This window comes from Astyanax mexicanus, chromosome 6 (assembly GCF_023375975.1).
Source record: "Astyanax mexicanus isolate ESR-SI-001 chromosome 6, AstMex3_surface, whole genome shotgun sequence".
NCBI lineage: Eukaryota > Metazoa > Chordata > Actinopteri > Characiformes > Acestrorhamphidae > Astyanax > Astyanax mexicanus.
This window is the reverse complement of record NC_064413.1, coordinates 37,142,001-37,155,283: the sequence shown is the minus strand read 5'-3', so window position 1 is coordinate 37,155,283 and position 13,283 is coordinate 37,142,001. Positions and strand designations below refer to the sequence as shown.

The 13,283-nt window shown below is 41.6% G+C and overlaps 1 protein-coding gene across 1 annotated transcript in view; it reads left to right on the top strand.

Annotated features, from left to right (window-relative positions):
* Positions 1-13,283, top strand: part of dpyda.1 (dihydropyrimidine dehydrogenase a, tandem duplicate 1) — a 206,287-nt gene that overhangs the window by 142,755 nt on the left and 50,249 nt on the right. The window contains exon 16 of the mRNA XM_022673644.2: positions 5,011-5,094. Within this exon, the coding sequence (XP_022529365.2) occupies positions 5,011-5,094 (84 nt within the window). The remainder of the gene's footprint in view (positions 1-5,010; positions 5,095-13,283) is intronic.

Sequence of the window (13,283 nt, the reverse complement as noted above, 5' to 3'; positions counted from 1 at the left end):
GCCAGAGCTGTGATTCATAAATGTCAATGCCTTCCCATGATCTGTGCCCATTTTCTTCCATTTAAAGTTGGGGCTGTAGATAGGCGCCTTGATAATCAGCTGTTGGATATGAGGTGTTTGTGAAAGGCCTAGCGCTGCCGCCATCATGAATATGTGAGGCTGAGCTAATGAAAGTCTCCATGCTGTCACTCAAAAAGCATCTGCGAGTGTGCCGCAGCTTGCGCGGTACAGCCAGTGCAGTGCAGGGCTTCCTCTGCTTTCATTTGAAATGAACATTCCAGTCATAGTCCACTGACTGCCTCCCAGCCTCTCAGCTTCTGTTACATCTCTGTGTCTGTCTGTCTGTCTGTCCTCCAGCATCTTCAGAGCCTGTCCTTCCAACTGTAGAGTAAGTGTATCCTTACTCCATGTGTGTTTTTCTTTTCCTCCCCCCCCTCTCCCTCACTTTTTTCCCCCTCATTCTTCAAAACCCCCAACCCCCTGAGATCAAACCATCCCTAATGTTCCAAAGTGTATGACAGGAATAGGTAGGTAATGTTTTCCTTATCAAGTTGGGAGCTGAGAGCCCATGTCAAAGGCAGTGTCAACTCTGATAAAGATCTGCTCCAGGCCCGTGGCTCCTTTGTGGAGCGTATCCGTAGGACTTGTCTCCAGCAGTCCACCTCTAAAAGTAACTACAAGAAGGAGTAAATAAGTAATTCAGCTTTTTGCCGGGGTCTGCCACAGTCATCCACAAGGCCTGTCCCAAAGATTACATCATATACAAAACATATAAATATCCAAAATAGGGGTACCCTGAAGGGACATGGTGTATTTTTTCAGATTAAAGGGACATTCTTAGATTAAAAATACTAAGTGGTGAGCACCAGATACTAATAGCCAATGTTTCCATCAGCTCCACACTGCTATGTGGCATACAAATATGTGCATCATATTTATTCATCAGACAATATATGGTCATGCCATGAAAAAAAAAAATTTGCTGACATCATTATTGTCTTGTGCGTTCGAATTGCATTTTTTGTACTTTATGGGAAAGCCTATTCCCATATATAAATAAATATAAATAAAGGTCTGGATTTTTTTTCCTTTTATTTATTCAGTAGGGAGCTGTTGTATTTTTTTTTTCTTCACAGATAAAAGGAATATGGTGTCATGGTTTTGAGCACCAGATACTTTGTGATGAGAATCAGATAGTATGTGGAAAGCCCAGGACACTGTTTATTGAGTACCAGATACTAAGTGCTAAGCCCCAGGTACTAAGTGGTGAGCACCAGATACTCTCAGGTGAACTTGATACTAATAGGATAATAGGAAAAAGCACTGTTCACTTAACCCTATGGTATCTGGAGCTCACCACTAGAGCTGTGCAGTATTCATATTCTAATATAGGCCTTTTCATAGCCTGATTATGATACGTATTATAATATAGCTCATTTTCAAAAATTTCTGTGATTTGCTTTTTGTAGTGAATTTTCTTTATATATATATATATATAGCAACACAAAAGATGTATTTCTTATTAAATATTGAATAAACAAGACTGAATAATTTGAAATGTTCATATTTCATTTTCCTGCAGAAACATAAAATAGTGACGTATAAATGATGGGATGTGTCCCAATTTCCATCTCAACACATTAAACACTCTTATTTGGCAACAAGTACATTAACATACACAAAGTATCAGCCCATGCGTGTGTGTGTATGCATGTGTTGGTATGCCACATAGCAGCGTGGAGCTGATGGAAACATTGTCATTTAGTATCTGGTGCTCACCACTTAGTATTTTTAACCTAAAAATGTCCCTTTAATCTGTAAAAATACTCCATGTCCCTTTTAGGGTACCCGTATTTTGAATATTTAAATGTTTTTGTATAAATATTCCAATGTCTGAATATTTTCTTAATAATTAAACGTTCATTACGCTTTAAAAGAGTGGAACTACTGTATTATATTGTTATATCAGGAGCATAAAATGAGTTTAAAAATTACAATAACTGACTAATTATCGCAGTTATTTGTGGGACATGATATCAGCAAAATAATGCGTTATCCTAAGAGGCCTTCAACCACACAACCGCAACCACCACTGTCGAAGTTACTGCTGTTCACAGATACTCAAGCTTTAAGTACGAGTTCACCCATGAATATTGAAGCCTTTCCTCTCACTCAGGCTTCATATGTGCTTATGGCTCTTGTAATATAATAAAACACTCTTCTGCATACATCACGTTTTAATGAATGAGTTTAGCAAGCCAATTTGGAAACAACAGTTAAGACACATGTTGGTTAATGATGCTCGTTTTGACGCCAGCGTCCAATTTATTCCATAACGATCATTAAAGCCTATTTAAATCCTGCGTGTCGCACCTTTTATTTGCCAGGCTCCTGTTCCTGTTCTTCTTTAAAGCTTCTTCACCATTTTCCTCCTCTATTAATGGATGTTTGGAGGCGCTGTGGATAAATATTAATGTGCATGCTGGGCTGTATTTCCCTATGCTTGTGGTCAGCTGCGTGTGCTGCGCGTTTAGAATTCATGTGGCGTATGAGGAGTATATATCATCGTCCACAGGGCATGCCTGTGCAGAGATGTGTGTTACAGTGGTGTGTTTATATTTGGGTTTGTGTGTGAATCTGTGGGTGTGTGGGATTAGGATAAGAGGTGTGGAACTGTGGTACTAAGCCTCTTGTTCTTTTTTTTTTTTTTTTGTTCTCAGTCCGTCTGCTTCTCTCTCTCTCTCTCTCTCTTTCTGTCTCCTTTTCTGTCCTTCTATCTTCTCTGTTCTGTCCTCCCCTGAGGAGTGGTTTTAAGAATGAAACGAGGGTAGGAGGCTCTTCTTTTCGCAGGCAGGACCTGAACTATCCCAGCTAGCTAGCTCACTCACTCGTTCCTCTTTGCACGCTTGTGTTTTGCTTTGCCGTATTTCGGACTTGTTTCTTCTCTGCTTTTTTTCTGCTAAGCCTGCAATATCAAATAGCCTGCTTGCTGTCTTCCCTCTCAAAGCTGCTTATTGTGATCTGCGATGATAGCGCTTAATTCATTGTGTGTGTGGTCCTTTGTTGCGGAGGAAGGAGGGACGGTGGAGGGAGGCAGCCTCCTCCTCCTCCTCCTTTTCCTTCTCCTCCTCCTTCTCCTATAAAGGGCTTAAAGGAAGCCGGGTGAAATTAAACATTATTGATAATTGGCTTTGGGATCACGGCGCATTGTGTCCATTTTGTACCTGCATTTGGCCCTAATTGACCATGAAATCTGGAGCCTAATCCGGGGCTGCCATGGTTTCCTCCTCTCCCCAGCTGACTATGATAAATGGCTTCATCCTGCCACTTGCTCCTCTGCACTTTGTAAGGCTAAAATACTTATTCTTCGTTTCTCTCTCTAATGGCTGTCAGTCTGTGGCGAATCATAAATCTACAGCTGGAGTCACTCTGGCAGGTTTGTAGAGCTTTTTGTAATTGTTTAAATCCCCCATGTGATGTGGTTTAAAGCCCCCACGGATATGTAATTGCCTGTCAAACGCCTTTCCTGCTCAGCCGCTTTCTACGCCCCACTCCACCAGTCTACATACAGTGTGGCGTCTCCCGCGCATCCATGTGGAACAGTTATCATTTGTCTGGTCTATTTTAGGCCTAATGTTTCAGTCACCGTTGTTTTGTGTCTCTCGTTGGCACGCGCGCGCCTCTTCTTGAAAAGAGGCTTTGTGTTTTCTGTTTTCCTGAGCAGCTGTAAGGGGTTTGGACACGGCATGATTAATAAACTGAATCACTAGATTGTTGTTTTGCATGATTCATATATTTTAACAGCTATGCTTGCATATGGGGTCTCATCAAAGCCCCCTTATTATATTTGTATAATGTGATTGTGCTGTGTGTACTGTGTGTGTGTTGTATAATAGATTACAAATATGCTGCTTAACATTATGACCACCTCTTTGTTTATACACCCATTATTTTTTTTTTTTTTTTTTTCAGATCCATTAAGCATATAGGAGCCCTTTGTACTTCTATTATTACAGACTGTAGTACTTTAAAGGGGCACTAAACCCCTTGATTTTTGCTGACTCCACCCTCAGCTCAAATTGGACAAAGGCTAAAAAATGGGAGGGATATTTTGGGAGGGGCACTGGGTGATGTATGTGCTAGCTCATTGGCTGAGCTGCAGCAGCAACAGTGTGCCTCTGATAGCGGTTAGATGCAGATAGATGGTTGGATGTTATGAAGAGGGCGGTATTATTGATACACTGATCTGCATATTGTGATATTGTGTCTGCATGCCAACGTAAACTGACACATCCTCCACGCCTATAGCATATAGTTGAACCTGAGAAATAAAAAACACACAAAAAAAAACACATTAAAAGCATTTTTAAAAGTTTAGGAAAGGTTTATATATGGTATGTTTTTTAAACTTCAAAGAAACATATTTTAGCTATAAATGGAAAAAAAGGCCTAGGGTTTAGTGGCTCTTTAACCATGTTCTTCGATGGTCAGGACCACCACAGAGCAGGTATTATTTTCATTGGTGGGTCACTTTTTAGCAATGACCAACGCTAACTGTGCAGCAACAGATGCAGAGCTTCTGTCCCTGACTTTAGTAGTAGAAGTGTCTAATACAGTAATTAACACGGTGTTTAAAAACACCAGCAGCACTGCTGCTGTGTCTGATCCACTCCTACAAGCACAACACACAAAAACACTCCACCACTATGGTATGCTCTTTGTTGGTCCTGACCAATGCAGAGCAGCTTAAAAGTAGGATAATAAATTATCAGACAAAATTGAAGGACTACAGTCTGTAGATATTAAGCCAGTGCTCCTGTATGATCAGTGGAGCAACATTTTCCGCTGTTTTGATTGGACGTAAACTTTTTTTTTTTTTAATGCTCAGACCTAGTATACAGTATATATGTGCATTTGCATATAATGTAAGCCTATATCATTTTTATTAAGGCAGGAATGCTTTGAATGTATTAAAATAGATTTTTTTGCATAACTGTGCCCCTTGAACAGGCTTCTGGAGCTGATGCCCTGGAGCTGAATTTATCCTGCCCTCATGGAATGGGCGAGAGGGGCATGGGACTGGCCTGCGGGCAGGTAGGACCAGCACACTTCACTCTACACCTCATACATACAGAGAAGCAGCCTGGAGGAGCTTACCCTCCCTCACCAAGAAGAGGGCTGGTCAGTTTAGTTAGTGTGTGCAGCCAGACTACTGCTCTAATCATAAATACACAGAGGCCAAGTATTATCCTACCTTTCACTGAATCCAAGTACTGCTGTTAAATCCTGCTGCATTTAAATACACACATGTACTACTCTATATGCTCCTCTGTATCTCACAACTGCTTTGTGCGGATATATTCTTACTGAAGGAAGTAATACTTAATTCTTAAACACTTTCTCTTCTTAATTTGCATTTAAAAGCAATGATTTTATTAGTAAAACACTATGTTTTACTATGTTAAAAAGTGTAGAAGGAATATCAGTGTCAAAACGAGTTGCTTTTAGTTTAGTTAGAAATGCATAGAGAAGGTGTAGTGATGAAACGCTTCCCCTGTGCACGGCTCCGAATGAAATGAAACCTATTGTCTCAGCTGTGAACAGACAATGGCAGGTATTGTAGGGAGATCAAGCACCGCAAACACCTATTATTAATGTGTCTCTACTCCAGCGGAGCATTGATTTTGCATGTGGATTTTAATGATACACCTTTTCCATAGCATCACGTTCAATTGAAGCATTAACGCAGTTTAATAATCCATAAATGATTTTCTTTTGCGGTTTGTAAACAATTTTCTTTCAAATGAGGAATGCCATTCACTGGGATTAATGTAGCGTTTGCCCATAGAGGATTAGGAGCAACTTTTTTTCCCCCTTTGTCTTCTTTTGCAAGCGCCTGATTCGTATTACATGGGAACAAAACACGTCCTTGTTTATGACTTCAATTACAGCTGCAGTCACTGTTAAAGTCAGGACAATGTCTGGATGCTTGATGTAGTTGTGATAGTCAATACGAGCGCATTGTTTCTCCTCTGAGGGATTTGTATGTAGATGGAATATTACACGCCATGTTTCGGATTACCTCTGCACAGTCGTACAACCCTAAACCCGAGTGCTCGCCTATTTGCCTGCTCGTGCATCGAAAATTGTGTTTTAGGCCTCTAAACACATTTGCCACAGCTGGTCACCGAGTCTAGTGACATGACATGAAAACCTGCTCTTGTAGCCACACACCGTGTCAGATCACTAAAACAACAAAGTCATAAAATGCAAAGCAGAGCTCCTGAGTAAAAGGATAAAAGGCCCGTTTGAAGCACCGGCGTCGGCCCTCGCCGCCGAGGAGCTTCCATCGCCCAGCAGCCAGAGGCAGCCGCGCTTTCACATCTCAGTGTGTGAATTTTACCTTTCCAGTGTCGGCATTTCAGACAAAGAGCGCCGCTCAGCTGTTCACATCCAGCTGAATGACTACAGCCCGAGACAAAGTGTTTCTAGCCAAAAACACTGTGGCCACTTTCCTTCACACTGGTGAGGCCTGTGTGCAGAGAGAATTTAGTGTTGGAGGTTTATGCAATAGTCAGACTTTTACTTTTATATTTACCTATTAAATAGTAGGAAGGGCATAGGAATCATATTGATATTGGCAGATACTTGCTTTAATAATAAATTTATTAAAAAAAATAAAAAAAAACAATATTCCAAACTTCTGATCGATATAATTTGGTCATTATTCTGTCTTTTTATTTGATTTACTTATTTTTAATATGCGCTCATTTATTGTCACCTTAAGAAGCGTTAAAAACTCTTGCATGACAAAATTCATAGGATAGCAATTTAATCATGAAGTTGACCATGTAGTGATGAAGTTATCCTTCAGACAATGGCTTGAGAACAGCCAACTTTTTTGTTGTTGTTTTGAGGTGATATCTTAAGTCAATTTAAACCCCTAAATTTTAGAATTGTTGAGTTTAAATGAAAAAAAAATAAAAATCATAAAATACATCATTAAACCAGAAAAGGCTAGCATCACCACCCACCGTGAACAGTGTGACATGGAAGTAACATTAAGAAGAACACCTATTACTGAACCAACTGAGCAATTCGAGTAGCTTGTAGCAAAAACAAATGCTGTCTATTGTTTATTATTAGAATTGTTTAATTGTTCATTAATCGTAATCAAGGTAAAATGTTCATTTAATTGTGCAATGGATTTAAGGTCATATAGCCCATGACAAGAATTTAGAAAATCAAGGCATCCAGGAGTTCTTTAAACTAGCTCACAAGATCTCAACTACTTTCTTTTAAAAAAGAGAGATCTGTTTTGCTGTAGTTATGGTTGCATTCATCTGTTCTAATGTCTAAAATAATGCGTTTGTATGTTCTGCTGTTTTTAAGCTGTTCTTCATTCATTCTGTTATGATATGATGTTGTTCACAAGCCAAAACCCACTTTTTTTTTTACTTTACAATAGATGGTTTAAATAATGCACTTAGGTGCCACAGTACTGCATATATATGGAAAAGATCTTCAGTTGTGGGTAGTTTTATTGGTTTGTTGAAGGAGAGGTGATGAAAATCCTGTCACACTAAATTCATGCATAATTGCGTTATTTCCCCTGTCAGAACCTCTCCGCTGTAGCTGAAGTGGAATTGATATTTGTAAAATACTACTGGTAATTGCCGCTTCCGTCGCCTGCATCATCAAACATTTCAAAGCGTTTTTCACATAAAATCCCATGGATGGAAGCCTGCCTATACTGCATCAGTCTCTGCAGCAGTAGATCTCAGGCCCAATGGTTCTGTTTTATCAAATGTTGGAATGGTCAGCCATGATGAATAAGATATACAGGTGGTATAAGTAATGAAGGCATTTGGAAGACAAACATATCCCGCTGTGTATTACCATGCCTTTCAGCTCTTATCTGGTACGGATAGACGCACAGAACACACATGCTTCTCCATCTTGCTCTTCTGATTATGCGTTTCTAGCACAGGAAATAAAACAGACTTTCTGTTCTTACAGAGAGAGAGAGCTATTTTCCAGAGCACTGGCCGTAAATTCAAAGAGTTATATCCGTTTGCTGTAGATTTTCAGCTGGAAGACAAAAAGCTAATCAAAGCTGCAGGGCCTGCAGGCAGGTAACCTCCGTGTGAACTAAAGAGAGGCAATATCATTTAATCACACTGTTTGGCACTTCCCTTCCTAGCCAGGGAAAAACATTATTTCTGACTACGTCGAAAGAGAGGAAGAATTTGATTTTAATGGCGCATTAATATGCAATCTCACCCACTCATTGTGTTTAGCTTTCGCAGTATAATGCTTCCTTTTTTCTCCAAGCTTTTTAACATTTAACTGCCATCAGATTAGTGATGGTTTTTGTTTACTTATGACAGGCATAAATATGTGTAATGATTTCATTATCTTGTTTACTGTTGATCAATGGGATTGGCACTTTAGAGCTCTAATCAAGGAGCCATTCAGCTTCTAAGCCATTTTTTAGTCCTTAAGCAGTAGAGGCTTTTGAACAGTTCCAAGAACTCTACAAGAAGCCAGCTCCTCTGAATAAATCTAAATGTGCTATCACTGTTTATTTCTCTTTTTCCTTTTTATCTTTATTTGTGTGTGTTGCCTTGTATTTTTATTTTTCAGCAGTTCTTGATTAAATGTTTATTTATTTATTTTATTTATTTTTTTATTTTTTTGGGACATTTCCACAGTTGTTATTATCGCAGGTTGAGGAGGCACGTAAAGCGGCTCAGTACTTGTGACGGATAAAGATCTCCCGGGTGTGAAGAGCCTTTATTTCATAGCTCTTACTCAGGTTTGACTCAGCATCCACTGGGAACTCATATTTTCCCCAGCCTTCAATACGGCTCCTCGGATTCACAAATTAAAAGCGGCGCAGGCTCCCACAGCTATTTTCAGCCTGCCAAACAGGGCCTAGTGGCACGCCACTTCCATCATCCCTCCTACGAGACTTGCCGGCTCTTAACAAGAGCGCCCACCTCCCGTGACCTTGCACGGTAAAATTAAAATTTCAGGTGTAAAGCCACTATTCCTCCTCCACCCTTACCTCTTCCTCTGGCTCCCTCCTCGTCTCTGTGCTACCTCCCGCCCCTCCCCTCTTGCTGCCTGAGGGTGGTAAAGACCCCTTTTTTCCCCCTTTCTGTCTCTCCCTCTCTCTCCTCGCTCTCCCTTTCCGACTCTCTCCCCCTTTTTTCTTACTCCAACACCACCCACCGCACCCTCCCCCCATTGTGCTGAAATGAATCCCACACCGGCTCCACCTGCCCCGCGGTGACAGCACGTGGGGAGAGGGAAAATAAATAAAGAATTCTCCATGGAGCCGCCATGGCCCTCCTTTAATTTCATACTAGACCTCCCCTCCGCTATGCCGCCTCCCCTCCCGATCAGTGCTGCTGGAGTCAGTATGCAATTCACTCGGCCCTTATTGCTGTGCGCCGGTCGATTTTCCTTGCTGCACGCTCTTCAGCGCGGCCGAAAGCTCTCCATGTCTGATCAGTGCTTCCGTGTGCCTGTGAGGCACGCTGCCTCTTTACCTTAGTCCAAACCAGACACACACAGTTACACAGACTGTCTGAGGCATATTGAATTCTAATGCTTTCACTTAGTCTCCTTCATCTCATAAACTTGGAAAATAGTCACATCCATATGCAACTAGCAGTTCGTAACTAGCAGATGTTTGTGTGGGTGGTCATAGGAAACATAGGGAACAAGTGTTGCATAGGTCTTAGACATTGATTTGCAAGTCAGACCTGAGGCGCATCACCAGCTGTAATTAGGAGCTGTCAGCTAAATCAAATTTCCAAGCTTCTCACATTCTCACTGCAAATCTTGTGCTTACACTCACTAGCCATGGGCCCCTCTAAGCAACTGTCTAGAGATCTGTAAAGAAAAAAGTAATTGATGGCCACGGGGAAAAGGAAAGCTATAAGATGATACCCTATAGTGTTTTCAGCTTGCAGCTGTAGTGCTGCTTATAAGACGTGGCAGTTCAGGGGAACTGTGGAAGTCGAGATGAGATAGAAAAACTCTGAGAGGACTGCTTATGTCCTGGTAAGACCCAATTTAGCTGTCCAAGAAGAATCCCAAGAAGTCGAGAGGTTGGTCCACTGTTCCACTGTGCAGGAGGAAGGAGTGAAGTTTCTGACTGAGTGCGCTCTCTCTCTCTCTCTTTCTCTCTCTAACTAAACATAACCTGGAATCAAATTCATCCACTCTAAAAGGAGACCACATCACACCCACCCAATGTAAAATCCTCCCCGAATCCTCCAAATCCCCAAATTTACAGACATCAGCTTTAATGTATTGTTGTCCTGCATTTCAAATGTACTGTACTGCAGTATGACGTGAAATAGCTTTGCCATTGCTGAACAGCTAAAGGGATTTTTGCCATTTTTGGTTGCCAAATATTCCCAGTCATTTTTGATTTGTATAGGGATATTTTTTTATTGCCTATACCAATACAGAATCTATATCTTAACCCTCAGTAAGTTTTGACCCTCTGTCCATGTTGTTTATATTCCAAAATTGCTGACTTTGAGAAGGACCAGTTTTTTTTTTTTTTTTTTGGTTTCATTTGTGGCCGGCTCCTCCTGACTTCCGCGCTTCCCTCGCTTCAGGCTACTAAACGCAGCCCCGCCCAGGCTTCTCATGCCAGAAAAGAGTCACGGTCTCCAAAAAGCAGACAGCCTTACAGATGCGCTGGCCATTCATTCAAGCGTGTAATGCTGTATGTAGCGGACCGCTCGGAGGAGAGGGGGCCGACTCCCTGGCCCACAGACAGAAGCTCTCGCCCCCATCTGGCCTGTAATAAGCTGTCACAGGCAGGCCTCAGAGGGAGTGCAGGCCCACTGCGAGAGCAGAGTTCTTACAAGCAGCATCTGTTTGGTGACTGGTGCCTGGCTGTGGGCCACGACCCCGTCGCTCCTGCTGGAGCAGGCATAATGCAATTTTCCTTGACCCTCTGGGAGGAAGGCCAGTCCCGCTTCCTGTGCTGCTGTGTTCTTGTTGTTCCTCTTAAAGACTAACACCATTCTGCTCATAAAAAGGCATGCCCTCAGGACACTAGACTGCACTGGGACCACCAGGCGCATGCTGGTCACTCCACAAACTTTGTCAAGCTGTTGTAACCTTGTATTATGGAGAAATAACTCCCTTGTAACTGAGTTATGACGTTACATCCTCCGATATGTCTAGACGGTTGTAATCTTTCAGACCCTGTTGTATGTTAGTAGCTTTTCATGTAAGATCAGTACAGTAGAGTACATTATGTTGGTGGAGAATTCACTTTTTTAAGCAGAATTTGTCCAGGAACATTAGGTTTGTGATTTGTGCCACTCTGCACCTCACAGCCTTCTATAACACTCTGGTGACATCTGCTTTTGTTGCCTGGAGTTCAGGATCTGCTATATCATCCAATGAATCTCCCCAGGAAGCCAGCAGTGCTATCAACCATCTCTCGGGGGCTCAGATATTACAGCTCCTTCTCTGGCAGACGGCTCGGAGTGGACTGGTTGAACCCAACACTCCAGCCTTGTTTATGCCCTGTTTAAGTCTTGAATAAATCAAGGCAAATTGCTATGGATGGCACTTGCTGCAGACACGAGTGCATAAATCCAATATCTTCTGAAAAAGCTAGGAATGAATTTTATCTCCAATGGAGTAACCTTTCCTGTCCTCCATCTAGAGCCTTTAGAAATCGTTTGGCATATTTTTAGGTGCAAATACCGTCTCCTCCCTCCATGTCTCTAAAGCAGAACGTGTATCCACAGATGCACAACATTCAAATTTCATCGGAGAAAATGGCGGTGATTTTTTTTTTTTTTTTTCCTCCCCTCCTTTTTTTTGCGGAGCACTGAATCACTCAGCATGCCCTGGAAATAGAAATGAAATGGTCTCAGGGAGATGTGTTTTTCTTCCAGGCTCCCTATTCTGACAAATCAATTCTGGCTAATGGTTTTAAAAATCAAATGCTAACCTTTCCCCTGTGCATGAAACTGACCTCATCGTTCTATTTTGCACGTGGACCTTGTAAAACGCACTGCTTTTATACAGGAGAGCAAAACCCATTGCCCAAGGGGATATGTGCTAACAGTTAGTGGATATGCTAGAAAAGGAGCCTATTTCCTGTGTAAGATACGGGAGATAGCACAGGGAAAAGGATGACACGAAAGTGTGTATGTTCTGAATGTGTTCAACATATGTTTGCGGCTTGTGTGTGTTTGTATGTGTGTCCAGTGGAGCGAAGCTTGAAATCTACTGCAAAGAATGTGAATGGTAAAGCATTAGGGTCTGAATCTGTGAAGATTTTTGATGAAAGGATGATAATGAGAGAGAAACATTAAAACATCAAGAGCAGAAAAGGAGAAGATAGGAATAGATCTAAATTAGAACCTTTCTAAAGGAAAAATAGCATAATGAGAACATTCACCTGTTCATAGAGCACATAGACATTTGCGAGAGGCTTGGTATAAAGTGTTGTACGAAGGCGGCACGCATGCAATACAGTGCTTTAAAGTGTTACACAGGTTGTTGTCCTTACCTCAGTTTTTCTCATAATTGCAGACTATTACAGACCATTATGCAGCTCCGTCATGCCACAGGAGATTTCCTGGTATAGATATTTCTTAGAACACTCATTGACAAATAAAATAACACACCCTGCACTGATTTAAAACCCAGCATGCAGTAATGCCTTCAGCGTAAATTGTATGTAAACAGTTACGTGTGTGATTTGATCAAACACTGGGTTTTGGCACAGTAGTGCTTTCCAACTCCCCTATAATAAAAAGTAGGCTCTCAGAAGCTACTTTCGGGAAGTGTACCTCTTGGTGAGAGATCGTTGAGTGCTAGTTATGCTACTAAAATGCGCTCCAAGGCGTTTTGCACAGTTGACAGGCTTTAAGGGGGTGCTTTATTGGACTGAGTGAAGCAGGATGTTTGTTCAGACAAATCCTCAACCAGTTGCCACTGTTGCCTTCTTTTCAGTGTTGTTATGAACAAAGACATGGACTGCTACAGAAATTATAGGATCTTAAGCATTAAATCCAGGTTCAATAACAAAACTGCCCAGCGATGGTTGGGTTTCAGGCCTCAAGTTGAACAACTGCTGGTGTGATGATCTTGGGAGCCATCACATACAGCATTCAGTCACCACTAGAAGTGATATGAGTAACACAGCTCTGTGGTATGTAGTATACATCGTCTCACCACATGGCTTCTTGCTGGCATTTTTCAGCAGGATAATGCTCACCCACACACAA